Genomic DNA, 21730 nt, shown 5'->3' with positions numbered 1-21730 from the left:
CAACCCAATAGCTCTCCCCCCAACCCCAACCCCAACCCCCCCAATTTATAAAAGGGCAACTGATATGGGCTTCAAACCGGTTTGGGACGATATATCAATATATCTCCCGGCCCTAATGGGCACCAGCCTAGATGGCTTTAAAAGTGGATCAGAGGCGAAACCCATTGATGGCGCCAGTGACTCCGCTTTCAGAGGCAGCCGTGCTCATGAATCCCAGTGTCTGGAATTTGCCGAAGGGGAGAGGGTCTTGTGTGCGAATCCTGCTTACAGTAGCTCCCACACCCTGATCCCACACCCTGATCCCATTCCCCCCCCCATCACAGACATTTCACAATTCTCCGCTTTAATAACCATCTTCAGTGCTCCCCCCCCAAAAAAAACCATTTAGGGATACTCTCATTTTGACTCAAGAAAATCACCATTTTATAAAATAAAAAAGTCCTTCCAGTAGCACCTTATCTATCATCTATCTATCTATCCATCCATCCATCATCTATCTATCTATCGAGGTTTTTTTTCCTGGGGTCCTCTGATTTTGACTCCAGAAAATCACCATTTTATAGTTCAAATCGGCAGGGGAAATAAATCCAGCAAATGGACCAAACTACAAATGATTCACAAAACGTTCAGGGGTATGTGTGTTCCCCCCCAGGAAAAAAGCGCCGACCGTCATCATAAATAAACAGCGTTTATTTTCTACGCCAGTAAAGCATCACATCTATACAATCTTTCTTTTTTTTACAAAAAAAGTGTGTTTTGCTTCAAGTGTTGGAAAGACGAGTGTTTGTTTTTTGGAGTGGGGATGAGCATGATTCGGGGAGGGGGTGGGAAACACAAAAAAGGAACATTGGCACCGGATTTAAATAACGTGGAAACCCCCGCGATCGAAAGAAAGAAGAGGCGCTGCGGCGGAGAGAGAGAGGCGCGAGTTCGAATCCTGATCCTTTCGTGCAAAATTGTCACCGTTGGAGATCCGTCGCTGCCTGCTCTCGTTTTTTGGCCTGTAATGATGTATCAGAATATGGGGAGAGGGGGAAGAATTTGGGGAAGGGGATACGGATGATGGCTGCGCCTCTTCTCGGCATTTCACAGTCGGTCGATGGCTCCGATCCAGACAGGCCTGCCACTGGCCCCCGGCCGCCTCCCCTGCCCGCCCGCCGGCCCCTCCTGGGCGCCATCACATCGCGGTCTCTCCGCTGAGGTGCTTGTGGGTGTCGTTTTCCGGGTAGATCAAGTGGTAGGGCTTCTCGTTCTCCTCGGCCCCCGAGTCGCCCCCCAGGTCGGTGTCCTGCAACTCCAGCTCGTGGCGCGACAAATGCTCCACCACGCCCGCACCCAGAGAGTCGCCCAGGACGTTGATGGTGGTCCGCAGGCGGTCTCTGGGGGAAGAAACGGGGCGGCAGTTAAGATGGGGGGGAAAGGATCTGGGGGTCTGGGTGGGCCGCAAGCTGAATGGGACCTCAATGTGAGAACTGGACCCAAACAAAATGAATTTCCATGGGGACAAATGTCAGGTTCTGCACTTTGGAAGGAAGAACCAGATGCACAAATACAGGTGAAACTCGAAAAATTAGAATATTGTGGGAAAGCTCCTTGATTTCAGTAATTCAACTTCAAAGGTGAAACTAATATATGAGATCGACTCATGACATGCAAAGCGAAATGTGCTTCTACTTCTCAGAGGTCCAATCTCGCTCGATTTGCAATCCTTGTTTTGCTGATTTCCTTGAATATTCTAATTTTCTGAGATTGTTAATTTGGGGTTTTCATCAGCTGTGTGCCATGATCATCGCAATTATCACAAATCAAGGCTTGACATATCTCGCTTTGCATGTCACGAGTCTATCCCATATATTAGTTTCACCTTTCAAGTCGAATTATGGCAATCAAGGAACTTTCCCACGATATTCTAATTTTTCGAGTTTCATCTGTATAAGATGGAAGATACCTGGCTCACTAGTAGGACATGTGGACCACAAGCTTAATATGGATCAACAGTGTGATGCAGCAGCAAAAAAAGCGAATGCTATTCTAGGCTGCATCCACAGAAGTCTAGTGTCCAGGTCAAGGGAAGGCATAGTCCCACTCTCTTCTGCCCTGTGGGATGCGGGTGGTGCTGCGGGTTAAACCACAGAGCCTAGGGCTTGCCGATCAGAAGGTTGGCCGTTCGAATCCCCGCAATGATGGGGTGAGCTCCCGTTGCTCAGTCCCTGCTCCTGCCAACCTAGCAGTTCGAAAGCACGTCAAAGTGCAAGTAGATAAATAGGTACCGCTCCGGCGGAAAGGTGAACGGCGTTTCCGGCGCTGCTCTGGTTCGCCAGAAGCGGCTTAGTCCTGCTGGCCACATGACCCGGAAGCTGTACGCCGGCTCCCTCGGCCAGTAAAGCGAGATGAGCGCTGCCACCCCAGAGTCGGCCACGACTGGACCTAATGGTCAGGGGTCCCTTTACCTTTTTATTCTGCCCTGGTCAGGCCACACCTGGAATCCTGTGTCCAGTTCTGGCCACCACAGTTTAAGAAGGAAGTTGACAAGCTGGAAGGTGGGCAGAGGAGGGCAACCAAGATGGAGCAAGGGTCAGGAAACTGAGCCTTATGAGGAACAGTTGAAGGAGCTGGGTGTGTTTAGCCCGGAAAAGAGGAGATAGGAGAGCCATCCTCTAATATCTCACACGGAAGAGGGAACAAGCTTATTTTCTGCTGCTCCAAAGGGTGGGACTCGAACCCGTGGCTTCAAGTTCCCAGAAAGGAGATTCCAGGAAAAAAACTTTCCGGCAGTCAGAGCTGTTTGGGATGGAAGGTGGTGGACTCTCCTTCCTCGGAGGTTTTTAAAGCAGAGATTGGAAGGTCATCTGCCATGGATGCTTTAGCTGAGATTCCTGCATTGCAGGGGGGGTCAGGCTGGATGACCCCTGGGGTCGACTTCTACTGAGCAGACTCGATATAAGGCAGCTTCCTATTCTCCTATTTCAAGTGGACCCTGAGGACTAGAAACCTGGGGTCATTCCCTGAAAAACAAGCTGCCTCTCTGATTTTCTCCAAGGCCGTGGGCGTAGCTTCTGGGCCAAAGCGGTCGAGAAAGCCTCACAATTCATAACTGCAAAATCTCATTAAAAAATAAAACGAAAATTATGTCATATTTGAAAGATAACTGTAAGCAATCAACATCGTTTGCACGGTTATCTGAAGATTTGCAAGATGAAATTGCTACCTATCAGGGTTGAGTAATACAATATTTTAGGTCGTGGTTTAACACGGATGGGAAACGAAGCGAAATGGAAAGATGGAAAGTTTGATTTTGTAAACCGTCAGATGGGAGGGAGGGAAACCGTCGGGCTCAGTTGAGCCAAGGAGATAAAATGGGAGGATATGATGTGACGTAACGTGATGATGTATAAAACCAACAAAAAATTTTTTAGAAAAATAAATGAGTAAATAAACATGATCCCTCCAGCCCAGGCAGGCAGCGTCACCCCTTCCCGCCTCGCGGGGACTTACAGGAACCAGTCGACCGCCATGATCAAGGTGATGTCTTCGGTCGGCAGCCCCACGGACGTCAGGACGATCACCATGGTAACCAGACCCGCCTGGGGGATGCCGGCCGCCCCGATGCTGGCGGCCGTGGCGGTGATGCTGCAGAGAGCGAGAGGGAGTTGGGTGAGATGGGGATTCGGGGTTTGGCTAGATGTCCCTTGGGGGTCCCTTGGCCAAGATGCCAAAGGGTCCCTTTGAGCACTGGGCTCAAAATGCGCTCACAATTTGGAATGCGTCAGGAAAAGGGAGAAATAGATGGGAAATTACCGTGTTTTTCTGCCTAGAAGACGACCACATGTATAAGATGTCCCCTATTTTGGGGGACACTTTTAAGAAAATGGGGAAAGATCTATCCGTGTATAAGCCCCCCCAAATTTTGGACATTATTATTTTTTTGGGGGGGGAACTAGTCTTATTCATGGAAAAATACAGTAAATAAAATGGAAAACTTAATAAATATTTTTAAAAGAACGAAAGGAAGGAAGGAAGGAAGGAAGGAAGGAAGGAAGGAAAGAGCCCCTCTTTTGCACCCGCACCTGATGGTGAGGATCTGCCCAAAGTCCAGCTCATAGTTGTTGACCTGCGCGATGAAGATGGCGGCCAGCGCCTCGTAGAGCGCCGTCCCGTCCATGTTGATGGTGGCGCCCACCGGCAGGACGAAGCGCGTCACCCTCTTGTCGACGCCGTTGTTCTCCTCCAGGCACCGGAACGTGACGGGGAGCGTGGCCGAGCTGCGGGAGGGAGCACGGGGCGGCCCCGGGGTGAGCCAGCCTGAAACCCTACTCAGAGTAGACCACCCTCACCCCCCCCCCCGGGGTCCAGGTCCGAAGGGGATTCGCACCTGCAGCTCCTTTCCCCCAGAGGAAGTGAAAATTGGGATACAAAAGTTGCTTTTTTTCTTTTTCCTTTTTTTTTTTTTGCAAAACCTCCCCCCAAAATTGAGCAATCTTAAAGGGTTTAAGGGAGCAAGCTCGTTTTCTGATTAAAGATTTGCACATTTGTGCATGCAGAATGTCGGCACCCTATATGTAGAAAGGAGCAAAGCAGGGATATTTAGGGAACAGGCAAGCAGGCAGGGCCCATGACTCACATCCTTGGAGCCCCCACGACACAAAACACGGGTGCTGGATGTAGGCTTTATTTTATTTGTTTTTTATCCTATATTTTGGAAATGGACATCCAGGTTTTTTTCCTTTAATTTTTTTGGGGCGGGCCCGCAAGAGAGTGGGGACCTAAGCTAGAGCTTGCTTAGCTTATACACAAATCTGGCACTGGCATAGATAGATAGATAGATAGATAGATAGATAGATAGATAGATAGATAGATAGATATAGATGATCAATCGATCAAAAGATAGACAGACAGACAGATAGATAGATGAGAGAGAGAGATGATAGATAGATAGATAGATAGATAGATAGATAGATTAGATAAATAGATAGAGATAGATGATCAATTGATCAAAAGATAGATAGATAGAAATATAGATAGATAGATAGATTTTATTTTGGAAATGTACATCCAGGTTTTCCCCCTTTAAATTTTTTGGGGCCCCCAAGAGAGTGGGGCCCTAAGCTAGAGCTTGTTGAGCTGATACGTAAATCCGGCGCTGGGCCTGATCCGTTCAGGGTGCCAGGAAGGGCGACACCCCCCCAACCAGGAATCCGCCCCGGGGTCCCGCTAACGGCCCTCGTCGGTCCCCTTGGCGTCTGCTGGCACCCGCTTACCTGGAGGAGGTCCCGAAGGCGGTGACGAGGGCCTGGAGGAGCCCCCCCACGAAGCGCCAGGGGTTCTTGCGGGTGACGGCGAAGTAGATGAGGGGCAGGACCAGGAGGCCGTGGACCAGCAGCCCCACAATGACCGTCAGGGTGTACATGCCCAGCTGGCCCCCCATCACCGCCAGGTCGTCCATCTCCAGGATCTTGCCCGCGATCAGGAAGAGGATCCCAATGGGGGCATACCTGGGGGGGGGGGGGAAAGAAGGGGGATCAGGACCAGCCAGAGCCTCCGCCAGCTTCTCATAATCGCCATTTTAATTTTTGTGGCTTGTGGGCCTCTGGGAAGCAAAGCAAGGCTCATGAGGGCGAAGGAATCCGCCTTGCGGCTAGCCGGGCCACTGAGATCAGTGCTGTCTGCACTGGCGGGCAGCACCAGCACACCAGGTTTATTTTAATTCTTTTTTTTTTTTGAAGCAGTTCTTTTTACTGAGAATTTTATTTTGTTTCTTGTAAGCTGCTTTGAATTTTGTTTTGTTTTTTTGCAAACGGCTTTGAATTTTATTTTGTGTTATTTTTGGTAAACTGCCTTGAGCTTGGCAGAGCATGAGGTTTTTAAAACGAGGGTGGTGGGTTCGAGTCTGAAGTTGGGCGAACGATTCCTGCGATGCAAGGAGGTGGGGCTGGACCCCTTTCCGACTTTGCCCCATGTGGGGCTCAGACCCACAACGCCGAGAGGAAGGGGGTCTGGAGCTCTACTGACTGGCCTGGCCTGAAGTCGTAGACCGATTGTAGAATCGTAGAGTCGTGAGGGGCCCCCAGGGGTCATCCATCCCAACCCGCTGCAACGCCCGACTCAGAACTCGAACCCGTAACCCGGCTCCCCCCCCCAAAAAAAGCCGGAAGAATTTCTGCTAGGTTTGGTGGGAGAAGATATTAAGAAGACAGACCAAATATTATATCTGTATGCAACAACAGCAGCTAGAGTTTTGATGGCCCCAAAGTAGAAGTTACAGGAGATTCCGACTGTAAGGGAATGGCAGATAAAGCTGGTTGAATACGCTGAAATGGCAAAATTGACATACAGAATTCGCAATCAGGAGGAGACGAAGTACCAAAAAGAGTGGAGTAAATTTATGGTTTATATAAGTGAGAACTGTAGGAATATGAAAACGTTGGCAGGACTGAATTAAATCTTATGTCCCGGAGTAATTTTGAACCAATGCAACTGTGAATTACAGATTGGAATAAGAAAACTTGCGGAAGGGAAGGACGGAAGTCAACGGCTCTATGGAGCATAAAGTAGGATATATGTAATATATCGAACACACTGACCAGATGCTTGGAAGCTGTGGCTGGATGGTTTTGTGGGAGCCGATTGAAACGAAATCCTTCGTAGACAGAGGTCCTCTGGCTGGTTCGGGATGGCATGGGGATGAGGGACCAACTCCCTTCTCTTGCGGGGGCCCAATTAGTGCCATTGCCTTCCGTTAAGAGCTTGGGTGTAATCCTTGACGCCTCCCTTTCCATGGAGGCGCAGGTTACAGCAACAGCCAAGGCGACATTTTCCCACCTTCGCCGCATCAAGCAGTTGGTCCCTTACCTTTCCCGCCCCGACCTGGCCACAGTGATCCATGCGACGGTCATCTCCAGGCTTGACTACTGTAATGCGCTCTACCCTTGAAGCTGTCCCAGAAACTCCAGTGGGTGCAGAATGCTGCAGCGAGGCTCCTCACGGGGTCTCTGCCAGGGGAGCAGATTCACCCAGTGCTTTTCAAGCTGCACTGGCTCCCGGGGGAGTACAGGGTCAGATTTAAGGTGCTGCTTTTGACCTTTAAAGCCCTATAGGGCCTAGGACCCTCGTACCTTCGGGACCGCCTCTCCCGGTCTGCCCCACGGAGAGCCTCAAGGTCCATAAATAGCAACACCCTAGAGGTCCCGAGCCCTAAGGAAGTTAGATTAGCTTCAACCAGAGCCAGGGCCTTTTCAACTCTGGCCCCGGCCTGGTGGAACGCTCTGCCTCATGAGACCAGGGCCCTGCAGGATCTGATTTCTTTCCGCAGGGCCTGGAAGACAGAGTTGTTCCGCCTGGCCTTTGGCTTGCAGCCAATTTGATTCCCTCCCTCCCTCTCTCTCTTTTTTCTTTTCCTTCTCCTCCTGCGATGAGGCTACATTTTAATATTTTAATGTTTCAATATTTTAACGTTGTATTTTAACTTTGTTTTTAAGTTGTAATCATTCAACTTGTTTTTATTATTGCTTGTAAGCCACTGGGGAGCCCGGCCTTGGCTGGGGAGGGCGGGGTGTAAATAAAAATTATTATTATTATTAATAGGTAATAAGACTTGATGTTTTTGTTGGTTGGTGCTGGTGTTCTTAAATCTCAATAAAAAGCATTTGGGGGGGGGGAAAGAACCCGCGACTCGGAGATCCCCGGGTTCGACGCTCACCAGATGATGACGGCCACCATGCGGAGGATGGCCTCGTTGAGGGAGTCGAAAAACTCCCGCAGGGGCAGCCCCCTCTGCTTCATGCTGCCGATGACCAGGCCGAAGCAGATGGAGAAGACCACCAGGCCCAGGGCGTTGACGCCGTTGACCGACCCGGCGCCCGGGACCACCTCCTCGTAGCTCAGCACCTCCGGGAGGGCGCCCAGCACCTGGGAGACGTTGCGCCAGACGCCGGTGGCGTTCTCAGGCGGCAGCAGCGGCGAGGGGGGCGAAGCCAGGGCGGCGGTGGGGCTGCTGCCGTTGTGGGGCAAGGCCTGGGGGGCGGCGGTGGGGGCTCCCCTGGCCAGGGTCCGGTTGACGACTCTGACGCTGTACTGGGTCTTGTACTGGGGAGAGGAAAAACAGAGTATTGATTTGAGGCAAAACCAGGAAAGCCGCCCATAGAGCTCCATAGTGCCTGCACTGGCTGGCAGCAGCAGCTCGCCAGGGTTTCAGGCAGGTGGGCTGGTACTGAGCCCAAGGAAGGAAGGATCCAGTCCTCACGAATTCGAATCAAGGGGTTGATTGAATACAAACTCCGGAAACTGCTGCCTGGCCTGTCGAGCGCAATAGTGCCAGCACTGGTTGGCAGCAGCTGCTCTCCAGAGTTTCGGGCCCCCAACGCAGTTGGTCTAGCCCTGAGCCCAAGAGAGGAAGGATCCAGTCCTCAGGATTCAGATTCAAGGGACTCATTTAATACAGACTCAGGAATCTGTTCCCCGACCCATCAAGCTCAATATGGCCCACACGGACCAGCAGCAGCGGCCCTCCACGGTTTCCGGCAGGTGGTCTAGCCCCGAGTGCAAGCGAGGAAGGATCCAGTCCTCATGAATCCGAATCAAGGGGTGGATTGACTACAAACTCGGGAGACTGTTGCCTGCTACACCAGTCTCACCTACACAGGCCGGCAGCAACAGCCTTAAGACTGAGCCGGAGCCACTACACTGGATGGGGCGAGACGGGGAACCCGCCCCTCTTACCTGTCTGAAGCAGGCCTCCACCAGGTTCGGGGGGAACATGTTCCTGCGGACGGAAGGGGGAAAGAAAAGCAGATTATTTTCCCAAGCAGATGGGCTGCCTGCCCGGGATGGTTCAGCTGGGATCCCTGCCTTTCAGGGGTTGGGCTGGATGACCTCCCGGGGTCCCGCTCACCGGACGAGGTCCAGGAAGGCGTCGGTGGTGTGGACCTGCTCGACGGTGCCCTGGCGGTGAAGGGCGTCCTTGCTGCCTTTTCCGGGGTGGATGATGAGGACCATGAAGATGCCGATGAAGACGGCGATCAGGGTGGTCAGCATGTAATAGACGACGGCGCGGAAGCCCATCTTGCCCGAGGCGCTGCTGTCCAGAGACGCCATGCCTGCCGGGCGGGACGAGAGAGAGAAGCTGGGGGAAACTAGATATTGATTTGAACTCCAATCCGAAATCAAATCCAAATTCAAAATAAATATTTAAGTATAAGTAACGAAATTCAAATTTGAAATTGAAATTCAAAATGTTTAAATATAAGTAATGAAATTCAAATGCAAAGTAAATATTTAAATATATATTTAAATTCAAAGGCGAAGTAAATGTTTAAATATAAGTAATGAAATTCAAATTCAAAATAAATATTTAAATATAAGTAATGAAATTCAAATTTGAAATTGAGATTCAAAGTAAATGTTTAAATATAAGTAATGAAATTCAAATGTGAAATTCAAATGCGAAGTAAATGTTTAAATATAAGTAATGAAATTCAAATTTGAAATTCAAATGCGAAGTAAAGGTTTAAATACAAGTAACGAAATCCAAATTTGAAATTCAAATTGAAATTCAAAGTATTTAAATATAAGCCATTAAGTTCAAATTCCAATTCAACATTTAAATACAAGTAATTTAATTCAATTTCAAAGCAAATATTTAAATATAAGTCATCAAATCCAAATCCGATTTTAATTGCTTATATTTAAATATTTATGTTTATTTAAACATTAAACATTTACATTTATATATTGATATGACACGCACACGCGCATTTATCGACGCCCGCGTTTCCCCCGTGCAAAAGGGCCAAAGATCCCCTCCTGGCCCGCCTGGCAGGGTCGGCGTCCCTCATCCGCTCACCTGTGATGAGGCTGGAGACGATGAGGGGCAGGACCAGCATCTGCAGCATCCGCATCAGGAGCTCCCCGGGGAAGGAGAAGTACTTCACCTGGCGGAAGGTGAGCTTGTAGGGCCGCAGGGCCAGCGCCAGGGTGATCCCTGCGGGGCGGAAGGAGGGGCTCAGAGATCCGCTCCCGGGTCAAGAGCTCCCGGAGGCATGGGCAGAGTGCAGCCGGGGACGGAGAAGCTCGGAGCCAGAGGCGGACTACAACTCCCATGGTCCCCTGAAAGCACTCGCAGGGGATGATGGGAACCGGAGTCCCGGACTTTAAAAAGTCACTAAAATCCCTTCTTCAGCCAATTTGGACGTGGGCCCACAGAGCTCCGAAACCCAAACTATTTATCGAATTTTTAGTTGTGTTTCAAGAATATCGGCTGGTTATTTTGTCTGCTTTTGACCTGCTTAATAATAATAATAATAATAATAATAATATTCCATTGGAGGCTCCCAATAGAATATTAAAAACATGATAAAACATCAAACATTTAATATTTCCCTTTGTGGAAGTCCTGCTTGCGTATACTTAAAAGGGGAGGTGGGGAGATATTTAAAGAAGAGCTTAAATATTTTCCTTTTTAAAAATAAAATAAAATAGAGAGTTTTCATGCAATTCTTTCCCTCCAAGCCAATTAACTCCCAAATGAGGATGCAACAAATTCGGGGAAGGAATAAAAAGAAAAGAAAAGAAATTGAGATGAACTGCAAAGAGATCAGATTAGGAAATGAAGCCTGTCCCTCCATTGCAAAACTTTAAATTATTTTTGTAAAGTTTAAAAAATAAAAAAAAATAAAGTTTAAAAAATGTATCTGTCAGAGATCTTGCAAGCAGAGAGAGCGAAGCAGATCTCCTCTCTGCAGCTCGCTAGAGTTTTTTTCCTCCCAATCCTCTGTAATCCTCGCAAATTTTTCTGGCTCTTTTTCTCTCTCTTCTTAATTTTTATTTTGTTTAGGAACCGGGAGGCGTTTGGCGTCAGCCTGCGAGCAGCTCGTGACCGGCTTAATCTGACCCACACACGCAAAGCGGGGCGGCAGCCTTCCCCGTCCGGCGCTGGCCGATCCCCAGATCTCCCAGAAGGGATCCCTGGGATTCATCTAGTCCAACCCCCTTTTGCCCAGCGCAGCATTCAAACTCTTGACCCTGTGGTTGAGTCTCGCACCGACTGAGCTACGTATTCCGGATTTAAAGAAAGCAGCGCATGATCTGCTTTCCAGGGGGCAGATGTGGAACCTCAAACCTTACCCAGCCGGATGGGGAGGGATTATTATTATTATTATTATTATTATTATTATTATTATTATTATGCTGCCCCGGCTGCAGTTCTTTGACTGGGTTCCTGGGTTAAGCAACCCCAGGCTTGAATTCGAATGGGTTCCCCAAAGGTCATCCATCCCAACCCCAGAGGGAGTCCATTTTGGGTGGTCACCTTGTGGCTTGGAGGGGGTCAGATGTTAAGGAAGAGGCTTAACCCACCCACCCCACAGCCTGGGTCTTCCTAGCGACGATGCCCTTTCAGAGAAGCGGTGGGATCGCTCAGCGGCCCACGATTCGAATCCTGCTCGCGATTTCATCCGGCGATTGCCCTTTTCTCTGAAAAGAGCCCTTCGCTTTCCGGCAAAGATCCCGGGCTGTGCCTCAGTTTCCCCCATTGCAATTTGGTTGGGAGAAGCCGCGCACGCCGCAAATTTCCCCGGTCCTCTTTTAAATACAGTAGCAGGGAGTTCTGCCGGTCCACTCTTTGCAAAATCAGGGCTTTCTCGGGACGGCAAGGGGCTTTGCGGGTGGGACCCCTGGCACCCCAAAGACGCCCCTCTGAGGCTATGTAGGGACCCCCAAGCCCCCCCCCCGTTGCGCCCCCTTACCCAGAAGGACGGCGGTGACGGTGAGCAGGACGAAGGCGTTCCTCTGCAGGCAGCCGCGGACGCTCTCCCGGGTGACGGCGTACATCCTGGCCTGCGCCCGGGCCGCCCTCTTGCGCAGGACATGGCGCAGGCGCTGCGCCCGCCCGCCCCCCGGCCCCAGCGCCTTGGACTCCTCCTCGTTCAGGAACAGGCTGTTGGCGCGGGCCTGGCGCTCACCCATCGCGGGGGCCGCTCAGCACCCCGGGGACCTGGGTTCGAGGAGAAGAAGCCGAGAGCCAAAGCCGGCCGGACCAGGAAAAACCACATGGGGGGGGGGCGGAACTTGCCTGCCTGGCAGGAGTGTTAGGGGGATCCAGAGGGGAGAAGCATGCGCAGCTCCTCGGAGGGAAAGGCGGCGGGGGAAATGTAATGGGCGACTAAAACAAAGTCACCTAATTCCTTCCTTCCTTCCTTTGCCACCTAATTTCTTTCTTTTCTTTTCTTTCTTTCTTTTTCTTTTTTTCTTCTTCCTTCCTTCCTTTACCACCTAATTTCCCTTCGTTCCTTCCTTCCTTCCTTCCTTCCTTCCTTCCTTCCTTCCTTCCTTCTTTCCTCTGCCACCTAATTTCTTTCTTCTTCCTTCCTTTCTTTACCAGATAATTTCCCTTCCTTCCTTCCTTCCTTCCTTCCTTCCTTCCTTCCTTCCTTTGCCACCTAATTTTTCTTTCCTCCCTTCCTTCCTTTGCCACCTAATTTCTCTTCCTCCCTTCGCCACCCAATCTTTGTTTCCTTCCTTCCTCCCTCCCTCCCTTCCTGCCTTTGCCCCCCAATTCCTTCCTTCCTTCCTTCCTTCCTTCCTTCCTTCCTTCCTTCCTTCCTTTTTGTAATACCATGGTGCTTTACTGACAGACCCTTCGGAACCGTCATATCATTATACCTTTTAAAAGTCCCAGAGGATTCACATGAAACACAAGGGTTTTGTAATTATTATTTTTTTAAAATATAGATTAGAAATCTCCAAGCGCTGCATTCTCCTGGGTTTAAAAAGCAAACCAGCCCTGCTGTGTGGGACAAAGCAGGAACAAGGCTTCAGCCGGCGTTAAATATAATAATCAATGTTTCAGCATCCAAAATCAATCCTTTTCAGCAGACAGTCTTTCTGCAGCAAAGTTTTTCTTGTGCTCAGTGGCAAAACCACCTGATTTCAAACATTCCACTGCTAGGATAAGTCGTAGAATTGTGGAAAGGGTTCCCCAGGGATCATCCAGTCCAACCCCCTTGATTCCCAGAATAGTTGACAGCGAAGGGACCCGGCGGACATCTAGCCCAACCCGCTGCAAGGCAAGAATCTGGGCTGCGCCTCTGCCCCAGCCGGGTCGCCCCGATTAAAACCGCCGTCCAGAACCAGCTCCCAGAAAACCCCTTGGCACAACCTCTGAGCGAAAAGCAACAGGCCCATTTCCCAGAGGGGGAGACTGAGGCTCCGCTGGCCGGGCGAGTGCCCTGAGGGCATGCGAGGACACAGCTGGCATACCAAGACCTGGCTTGGCACGGGGAGCCGGGATTTTAAAATCCAGCCGTCTGAAACGCAGACCGGCCTCTCCGGACAGGCCGGGGGGCCGGACCCCTTGAGTGGACCCACCTCTGGGTGCTATGTGGGGCTCCTTGGGACGGGCGAGGGGCGGCCCAGATCCGTGGCTTACCTGGAGGAGCCTCTGCCAGGCTCAGGTCCTCTGTGCCAGGGAAACCTCTCGCCTCCGCCGCTGTTGAGCTCTGGCAAGGAAAGAGAAGTCCGGGTGAGGCTTGGAGGGAGGAGGCGGCGCCAGCCCTGCGCGTGGGGCTTTGGGCCCCCCGTGGGACGCCGGGAGAGGAGCTTAACCCTCTTGCGCCAGCCTGGAGATGGAGGCGCGACGCGGGAGTCGGGGCTGGATCAAGCCCAGGGCTCAGGGCAGCCCTGGTTGCCGGGGATCTGTTGCTCTAGGTTCCTGCACAGAACTGCACAGGGGGAACCCAAAGGTCATCCAGCCCAACCCCGAGGGAACCCCAGCTATGCGGCCCTCGGAAGGTTGCGCGTGAGGGCATGCGGTCCCCGGCTTAGAAGGAAAGGCCCAATCGTGGGAGGAAATATTTTCTGTCCTTCTTTTTAGAAAGGTCCATCTCGGGTTTCTGTTGCCGACAGCATCCAGAGAACGGATGTTGTTTGGCAATGGCAGGTAGACTGTGCCTGTGAGGGGAGGCTCCCTTAAGGGACCCGGAGCAGGAGAAGCACCTCGCAGGGTTGCAAGCGAGATGCGGGGCGGCCCCCCTGAGGATAAAAAGCAGGATAGGACCGGCGGAATCCCAGCGCTGGAATTCCGTGCCGTGCAATGAATGAAAAATTGCAACGAAGAGGCAATTGCAACATGCCATACGGCGAGAAGCAAATTACAACGCCAGCATTGGATTGCAATGAAATTAAACCAAAACGGAGATTTGGGGCAGAAAAGAACGGGGGGGGGGGGTCCTTCCCTAGCAGTTGTTTTCTGCTTCCCAAGGCAGGGAATGCTTCCGGATTCGAGTTCCTGGAAACGGGCTCTGGGGCTCAAATCCTGGCAAATTGTGGGCGCTGCTGTCTCCCTTCCAGACGGCAAAGCGATTTGCGACGCGCAGGGCATCACCGGCCGCATGTGGGCATGCAAAGTCCCCCCCCCCACCGTCCCCCCATATTTCTGTGCCCCCCATTTTCCCTGCATGGCTTACTCACAAATCCTTTCCGCACCAGACGGACAAGCTCTTGCGCTCTCTCTCCTTGCAAAAAATCTCTGGATGCAAAGAAGAGAAGGACCACCTCCGAACAAAGCAGGCGAGATCGGAAAGGGGGGGCAGAGCGGCTGTGTGCCCACGCCTGGGGAGGGAAGGGGGGGGGGAGATGCGGAGACGGGCCCAATCCGGAGGAGAGAGTCTGTTGCCAAGGCCATCTCCCCGGAAGATGCAGCGCCAAAGGAAGGGAATCTGGAGCGGAGATGAAGGCACAGCCCCCTAGACCCACACGTGGGGGGCTGAACCGGCCAAGCAGCCCCCTCCCCAATTCAAAGCAACGATCTGGCTTCTTCCGGAGGGGGAAACAAGGCATGCGGTGCTTTGCAAATTTCAAAAAGCTGGATGCACGGATCGCTTAAAAATAAAAGATGGCAACTTGCAAAAAAAGGAATTTCAGTTTGCGAAAGGGGAAAATAACCTAATCAGAATTAATCCTTCCGCATAGCTGAATCCGGTGGGTGGGCTATAGTGGAAATTTGTATTTTATATTTATGTTTCTACTGTTCTGCACTGAATCGGAGACCGTTATGGACATAATCGAAAGGAAGACCTGGGTTCGGGTCCTCAATTGTTAAGTCGCAAGCGTCCTACTCCACAGGGCCGTTGTGGGGATTAAATGAGGGAGAACCACAGGCAGGTGGGCGGAGTAGAAATAATAAATTATTATTATTATTATTATTATTATTATTATTATTATTACTCATGCCGCCTCGACCTCCTTGGAGAACGAAGGCCGGCGTGTCAATGCAAGGAACGAATAAAATGGATCCATCGTCCTGCCTCAGTTTTTTTGGGCCTCTTTGCTCCGTTCCCAACACCCCGGGGCCTGTTCCCATTTTACAGGACTGTAAAAAGTCCAGAGAGGCTCCGAATGACCAGCCTGACAGCCAGGAAACGAAGGAGCAGAGATGCCCCCCAACCGCGTGCGAGAGGCCTGGGCACGGGCCCAAAGGGCGCCTCTGAGCACGTGGGGAGCGCCTGCAGGAAAAACGGACCTGGAACTTGAGAGCAGGATTTCCTCGCTCCTGCCAAAGCCGTTTCGCCAGGAGGATTTGAAACCTTACACCCGCTGCTGCGGAGAAAAAATAAAAAGCGTTTCCAGATTAAATAAAAACGAAGGCATGCAGGAATGTCCTCCCTCCTGCGTCAGGGAACAAGCCTCCATCTTTCCCTGCGCAGAAACCCTGCAAAAACCAGAATTTGGGAGCAAAAAGGGCCCCAAAACAGAGGATCGGGATAGTTCGCCTTTTGTTCAAAGTCAAGAGTAAATGCCATTCTATTATTATACGCAGAGGCCGGGCGCTCTGAGTGCAGAAGGTCGTGCAGGTCTGTTGCCGCTGCAAAAGGCGGCAGACACAGAGGGCTTATCCACTGGTGTTGTCGGCACTGACTGGCAGGGTGACAAGGGACGAGCGCAGCAACGCCAAACCGCTGGACCTTCTGCATGCAGAACACCTGTTCTGGCGCTGGGCAAAGGTGGTGCTCTTAAAGTTTCTGGTCCTCAGCGCTGTGAACAAGGGAATGGAGATCTGCTTTGCGTCACCCGCACTGGCTGGCAGCAGCGGCTGTCCTACCTTGAAGGAGGAGGGCCTTCTGCACTCAGAAAAGGTGCTTGACAGCTGAGCTCCGGTCTTTTCCAAGATGCCGGTCCTCATGAGTCTGAATATAAGCTGAAGGAACGGAGGTAGCTGCCTTGGACCATTGCTCTGCCTAGCTGAATACAGCCTGCACTGACTGGCAGCAGCTCTCCCGCTAGGAGATCCCTGCGCGGTTTGGACCTGGGGAACCTTCCGCATGCCAAGCACCTGCCCTTCCCTGGTCCTCAATATTGTCAACAGGCGGTTGGTTTAAACGGAGCTGAAACTGGCCCACCTAGCTCAGCACTGCCAGCACTGGCTGGCAGCAGCAGCAGCAGCTCTCCACAGTTTTGAGAAGGGAGTCTTTTCCCGGCCCTGCCTGGGGACGGACCCCCAGACCTTCTGCATGCAGAGCACCCCCCCTGCTCTGCCCAAGACACTCGCCTTTGCAAGGCAGTAGCTGCCAGTTGAGACTGGGCCCAGAAGGCGGGGTTTTCCCCTCCCCCAGTGAATCCTTCCTGGCGTCTTGGCCAGGGCAGCTCAGGGTTGTGAGTTCGAGACCAAGATTGCCAGGGGGTGGACTGGAGAACCCCTGGGGTCCCTCCCCTTCTATGCTTCTACATCTGGAGTGCCGGGCAGATGTTCCTCGCTCTTTCTTCCCTGGAGGGGAAGAAACCTCCCCTATTTTGCTTTCACCATTTTGGGCAGGCTGGGGGGCAGGCGGGGAGGGGGGCCACGAGGGCCTGCCACCCCCCTTTTAACGCTGGCGCTGGGGGGACCCTGGGCCCCCCCTGAGGTCGCCAGACCCCATAGACGTCACCCCCCATGATTTGTAAGGGGCGCCAGGGGCACCCATAAATCTCTCCTGCTCCCCTTTCCCCTGACAATGACCCTGCGAGGAAGACTTCATTTACATTTATATTTATATTTATATTTATATTTATATATAATATTAAGGCTTATAGAGAAAAATACAAAACACAAATAAAAAACGAAAATACAAAATATCTTTCTCCCTTTTTCTAAGCAAACCAAGCAATGCAAAGACAAAAACGGGGCGAGAGAAACAGAGAAGGACACGGAAATTGGGGGGGAGGGAGCCTTGGCACTCCACCCACTAGGCACCACTCTTGTGGGGGGGGGCAATTGCGCCCCCTTTCCTCTCCAACTGCCTCCTCCTCAGTCCCATCTGGTATGCGTCCCCCCCCCAACACCCTGGAGGGGGTTCCACCTTCTTCCCCACCCCAGATCCCCCACCTAGACACGCGTCACGTGTGAGCGAGGCAGGATGGCGTGCAGGCGGGTAAGGAAACGTGGCGAGGCTGCTGCCCTACCTGGCCGGGCTGCTGGGGCTGCTCCTTCCCCGTCCGCACGTGCGCCCGCTCCCTCTTCCTGGGCTGCTGCTGCTGCTGCCTGCCTGGCTGGCGCGCCGAGGCGGAGAGCGCGCCTCCCCGGAGCCCATTGGCCGCGCCCGGCGGGCGGGTCCGCGCCCAGGGCCGCCTCCCAGCTCCCCGGGGCGGGCAGGGCAGCCGCGGAGGAGGAGGAGGAGGAGGGCGCCCCGGGGCATACGCAGAGCGCGCCCGGCCCCAGCCTGCCCGAGGAAGGACAAGGGCGCCTCGGGGCATACGCAGAGAGGGCGCTGCCGGAGCATGCCAGCTGCCTCTCCTCTGGCAGGAAAAGGGTGTCTCTGGGCATACGCAGAGCGCACCCGGCCCGAGCCTGCTAACCCCCTCTCTCCTTGCAGCAAAGGAAGCACAAGGGGACCTCTGGGCATACGCAGAGCGTGCGGCTTTCCCCCTTGAAAGAAAGGAAAGGGTGTCTCTGGGCATATGCAGGGTCCCTGGCCCAAGCCTCCCAAATGAAGGACAAGGGTGCCTCTGGACATATGCAGAGTGCACCCAGCCCGAGCCTGCTAACCGCCTCTCTCCTTGCAGCAAAGGAAGAAGAAGGGAGCCCCAGGGCATACGCAGAGTGCGCCCGGCCTGAGCCTACTTGCCGCCTCTCCCCTTGCAGCAAAGGAAGCACAAGGGCGCCTCTGGGCATATGCAGAGCGGGCAGCTTCCCATGAAAGCAAGGAAGAAAAGGGTGCCTCTGGGCATACGCAGAGCACGCTCTTCCCGAACCTGCCAAAGGAAGAAAAGGGCGCCTCGGGGCATACGCAGAGCGTGCAGCTTTCCCCCTTGAAAGAAAGGAAAGGGTGTCTCTGGGCATACGCAGAGTGCCTGGCCCAAGGGTGACTCTGGGCATACACAGAGCGGGCACTGCCTGAGCATGCCAGCTGCCTTTCCTCTTGCAGGAAAAGGGCATACGCAGATCGTGCAGCTCCCCCCTTGAAAGGAATGAAAGGCTGACTCTGGGCATACACAGAGTGCACCCGGACCAAGCCTCCCAAATGAAGGACAAGGGTGCCTCTGGAAATATGTAGAGTGGCCCTGCCCAAGCCTGCTAACCACCTCTCCCCTTGCAGCAAAGGAAGGACAAGGGCGCCTCTGGGCATACGCAGAGCGTGCACCGCCTAAGCCTGCCAGCCGCCTCTCCCCTTGAAAGGGCCACTGCTGAGCACGCACAGAGTGTGGCCCGGGCCTGCAGTTTGCGTTTCCCCCGAGGCTGCGCAACCCATTCGCACATGCCCTCAGTTCCTGCTTGGGGGCTCTCCATCTGGGGAGGGGGGATCTGGGTGCGAGGAGAGGTGGCAGGTTCCTAAATGGAGCCTCCAGGGACAGAGCCAGTCTACCTCAGAGCAACAGCGGAAGAAGCCCTGATGCAGTAGCTCGGGAGGCAGGATCCGCACCCGGGGCAGGGGCAGGAAACAGCTGCAGGATTGCGCAGCCCGCCCCGCCCCTCGCACCCGCTGCCTGGGAGGCAAAAGCTCTTCCTGCCTCCCGGGTAACAAAACCAGAATTTGTGGGCCTCCCGGGAAGCGGGAGGTTAGGAGATGCAGCTTGGGTAAACTGGGGAACTCCCTGCCACAAGACCCGCCTTGGCCAAGCACAAATCCCGGCATCCAATCTTGGATTCGTGTCGGTTTTCCTCCGGAGCCTTCCAGCTCCAAACACAGAAGTGAATAAATAATAATAATGATAATAATGATAATAATAATAATACTAGACGCCAATACATGAGGAGTCGGGGGCCCTATCAAATCGCCCCTTTTCAAAGCAGATTAAGGGCATTACACACATTTATTAATTATATCTATTAATTATAATAATCGATTAGAATCATAGAACTGCTAAGTTGGAAGGGACCCTGAGGGTCATCCATCCCAACCCCAATCTTTTTGCCCAAATACAGGATTCGAACTCGCAATCCCGAGATCAAGCCTCTTGCATACGAGCCGATTTAAAGATTGATCTGCTTCCCGGGGGGCAGGTTTGGATCCTCAAGCCTTCTGCGGCCCCCAAAAGCTTCCCATCTGGCCCTCTGGGCTCTCTCCTCGGCCTGGCTCCCCCCCTGTGAGCGTCCTTCCCTGCCCTCGAACTCGGCTCAACCTTGAAGGGAACCTCCATGGACAGAGACAGTCTACCTTTGTCCGCCAAAGGAGAAGGGCAGCAGGAGGCTCTTGGAGTCCGCGTCCCGTTTGGGGGGGCAGGATCCTGCGCTGGATGGGGGACCCCCTGGGGGCCCGATCCTGCCGGATTTCTGATCCAGGCCGGCAGCTCAAAGTCGCCGTGACTTCTAGGCCGCGTCTCCCCGGAGATGCCGACCCGGGAACGTCACACGCCCTGAATAATTCGGGGAGGCCCAAAAATAGACACCCCCCTCCCGGGAGACGAGGGCGGGCGCCTGATTTGCCGGGCAGAAAAGGGGGCACCTCCTCTGGCGCCCCGGCCCTCCTGGATTCACGTGCCCTGGCCGTGGGGCAGCCCCGTTCCCGGTGCCAAGAGAGGGGGGGCCAGAACTGTGTCACTGAATCCGCACCCGGGGCCTCGGAGGGGCTATTAAAAGATTTAATTGGCGCACGGCAAGGCGGGCATCTAGGGCAGAGGCAGGCGGGGGCCGCATTCCCCTCCAGCCCCGATTGTCTGGGGTGGGGGAGCCCTTTTTAGCCTGGGGGGCGCATGCCAGGGGTAGGCAGAGCGAATGCAGATGTGGTTTCCCCCACTTTTGGGCACCACGGGCAGTGGGGTGCAGTGAGCGGAGCATGGGGGGGGCGAAGGCCTGGGAGGGGGGCGATCCTGTCGCAAAGGGGCCTGGGGGTCCGCAGCCGCCTCTCTACCTCGCAAGGACCATATTTTCCCATATTTTTGGAGCCCAAAATTAAGAAATACACATAAATTATACTTATATCGCAAGTATTTTCCTGTGTATTTTTTGAGCCCAAAATTAAGAAATAAACATTATGTATAAAATAATTATATATGAAATAATTATATATAAAATAAAAATTATATTTATAAAAATAATCGCCACAGTCCGTGCACAAGACCCCCCAGTTTTAAACTTAAAAAACGGGGGGAAATATATCTTCTACACAGAAAAATACAGTATGTAGGTAGATTTGCAGCAGCTTCTCCATCCTCCAGCCAGGGGGGAAGAGGCACCGTTGGGGTTCAAGGACGGTGTGGGGCACGATGTGGGGAGACAGAGAGGCTTTGGGGGGTGTTTGCGCCCCATCCGGGGTCTGCGCTCCGCAAAGAGTGGAATAGAGCCTCCTGGTGCAGGAGCAGTCTACCCCTTTCGAAGAAAACCACCAAGGGGGTGGGAGGGAAGCCTTTATTCTAGGCGAGGGAAAGGTGGTTAGAGCCCCCCAGGAGGTTGAACCCCTTTCCAGGTAGGGCTGAAAATCCCCCCCCCCCAAATCTGAAACCCTGGAGAGCAGCTGCTGCCGGTCAGTGTGGGGCTGCAGTTCTGAGATCGGCACTCGCGCAAGCCTGGCAGCTTCCTATTCAAATTGCCCTCCATCAATGGGAGAGTTTTTCAAACCGCTGGTCTAAAAGAAGCCAGACCCTTGGTCCTTGTAGCTCCATATTGCCCACACAGGCCGGCAGCAGCTCCTTAGGGTTCGAGGTCTTTTCCCCAAGCTCTGCCCAGGTCAAACTTCTTCTACGGCAGAGCTGTGGGTCTTCCTTGAAGAGCGAAACAGAAGACGTTTGACCTGGGCAGAACTCAGGAAAAAGGCCTTGAACCCTGAGATGCTGCCGGCCCGTGTGGGCAATATGGAGCCACAAGGACCAAGGGTCTGGATTTTGAATAAATGCACTGCTCCTGTTTTGAATTTTACCCTGCTATTTCCCCTCTCTTTTATAATGTTTTATTCAATTTCCACAAAAATTTCCATAGTAATTTATACTTTCCTTTAATCGACTTCCCATGCAGTTTTCCTTGGTTGCTGCTCTTTCTAAATATGCTCTCTCATTGCAGCAGCTTCTCTACCGTGTCATTTCCCCACCTATAGGGGGTCACACAATCTGAACAACGCTCTTGAGAGGGGGGAAATAATAATAATAATAATAATAATACCCCACCCATATGGGACCGTGAAACTGTAGGCCTTCGGACGTTTGGAACATCCTCTTTTTATGAAGTATTTTAACCGCAGGACAGAGATAAAAACGCACAGTGAGATAATTTAAATAGATTTTCAAGGATAAAATAACCAATATATTTAAATCGGATACGCGGTGGAAAAATCTA

The 21730-nt window shown here is 52.5% G+C and overlaps 1 protein-coding gene across 3 annotated transcripts; it reads right to left on the bottom strand.

The window, feature by feature from the left end:
* Positions 1-669: 669 nt before the first annotated feature.
* On the bottom strand, positions 670-19829 carry LOC308467328 (excitatory amino acid transporter 1-like). 3 transcript variants are annotated; one of them, XM_080988966.1, is made up of 11 exons: positions 19620-19829; positions 13421-13490; positions 11739-11986; positions 9839-9976; positions 8888-9092; positions 8716-8758; positions 7697-8082; positions 5259-5492; positions 4068-4262; positions 3496-3630; positions 670-1379 (listed from the first exon to the last, which is right to left on the bottom strand). In XM_080988966.1, the coding sequence occupies exons 3-11, from the start codon at positions 11956-11958 to the stop codon at positions 1178-1180; spliced, it is 1758 nt and encodes a 585-aa protein (XP_080845092.1). In that variant the 5' UTR covers positions 11959-11986; positions 13421-13490; positions 19620-19829; the 3' UTR covers positions 670-1177. The 3 variants fall into 3 exon arrangements, with proteins under 3 accessions (XP_080845092.1, XP_080845093.1, XP_080845094.1); XM_080988967.1 differs by lacking the exon at positions 19620-19829 and adding an exon at positions 17428-17506; XM_080988968.1 differs by lacking the exon at positions 19620-19829 and adding an exon at positions 14461-14570.
* Positions 19830-21730: the final 1901 nt, after the last annotated feature.

The sequence above is a fragment of the Podarcis pityusensis genome (assembly GCF_964106645.2).
Source record: "Podarcis pityusensis genome assembly, chromosome: 18".
Taxonomy (NCBI): Eukaryota; Metazoa; Chordata; class Lepidosauria; order Squamata; family Lacertidae; genus Podarcis; species Podarcis pityusensis.
This window is presented reverse-complemented; position numbering and strand designations above follow the sequence as displayed.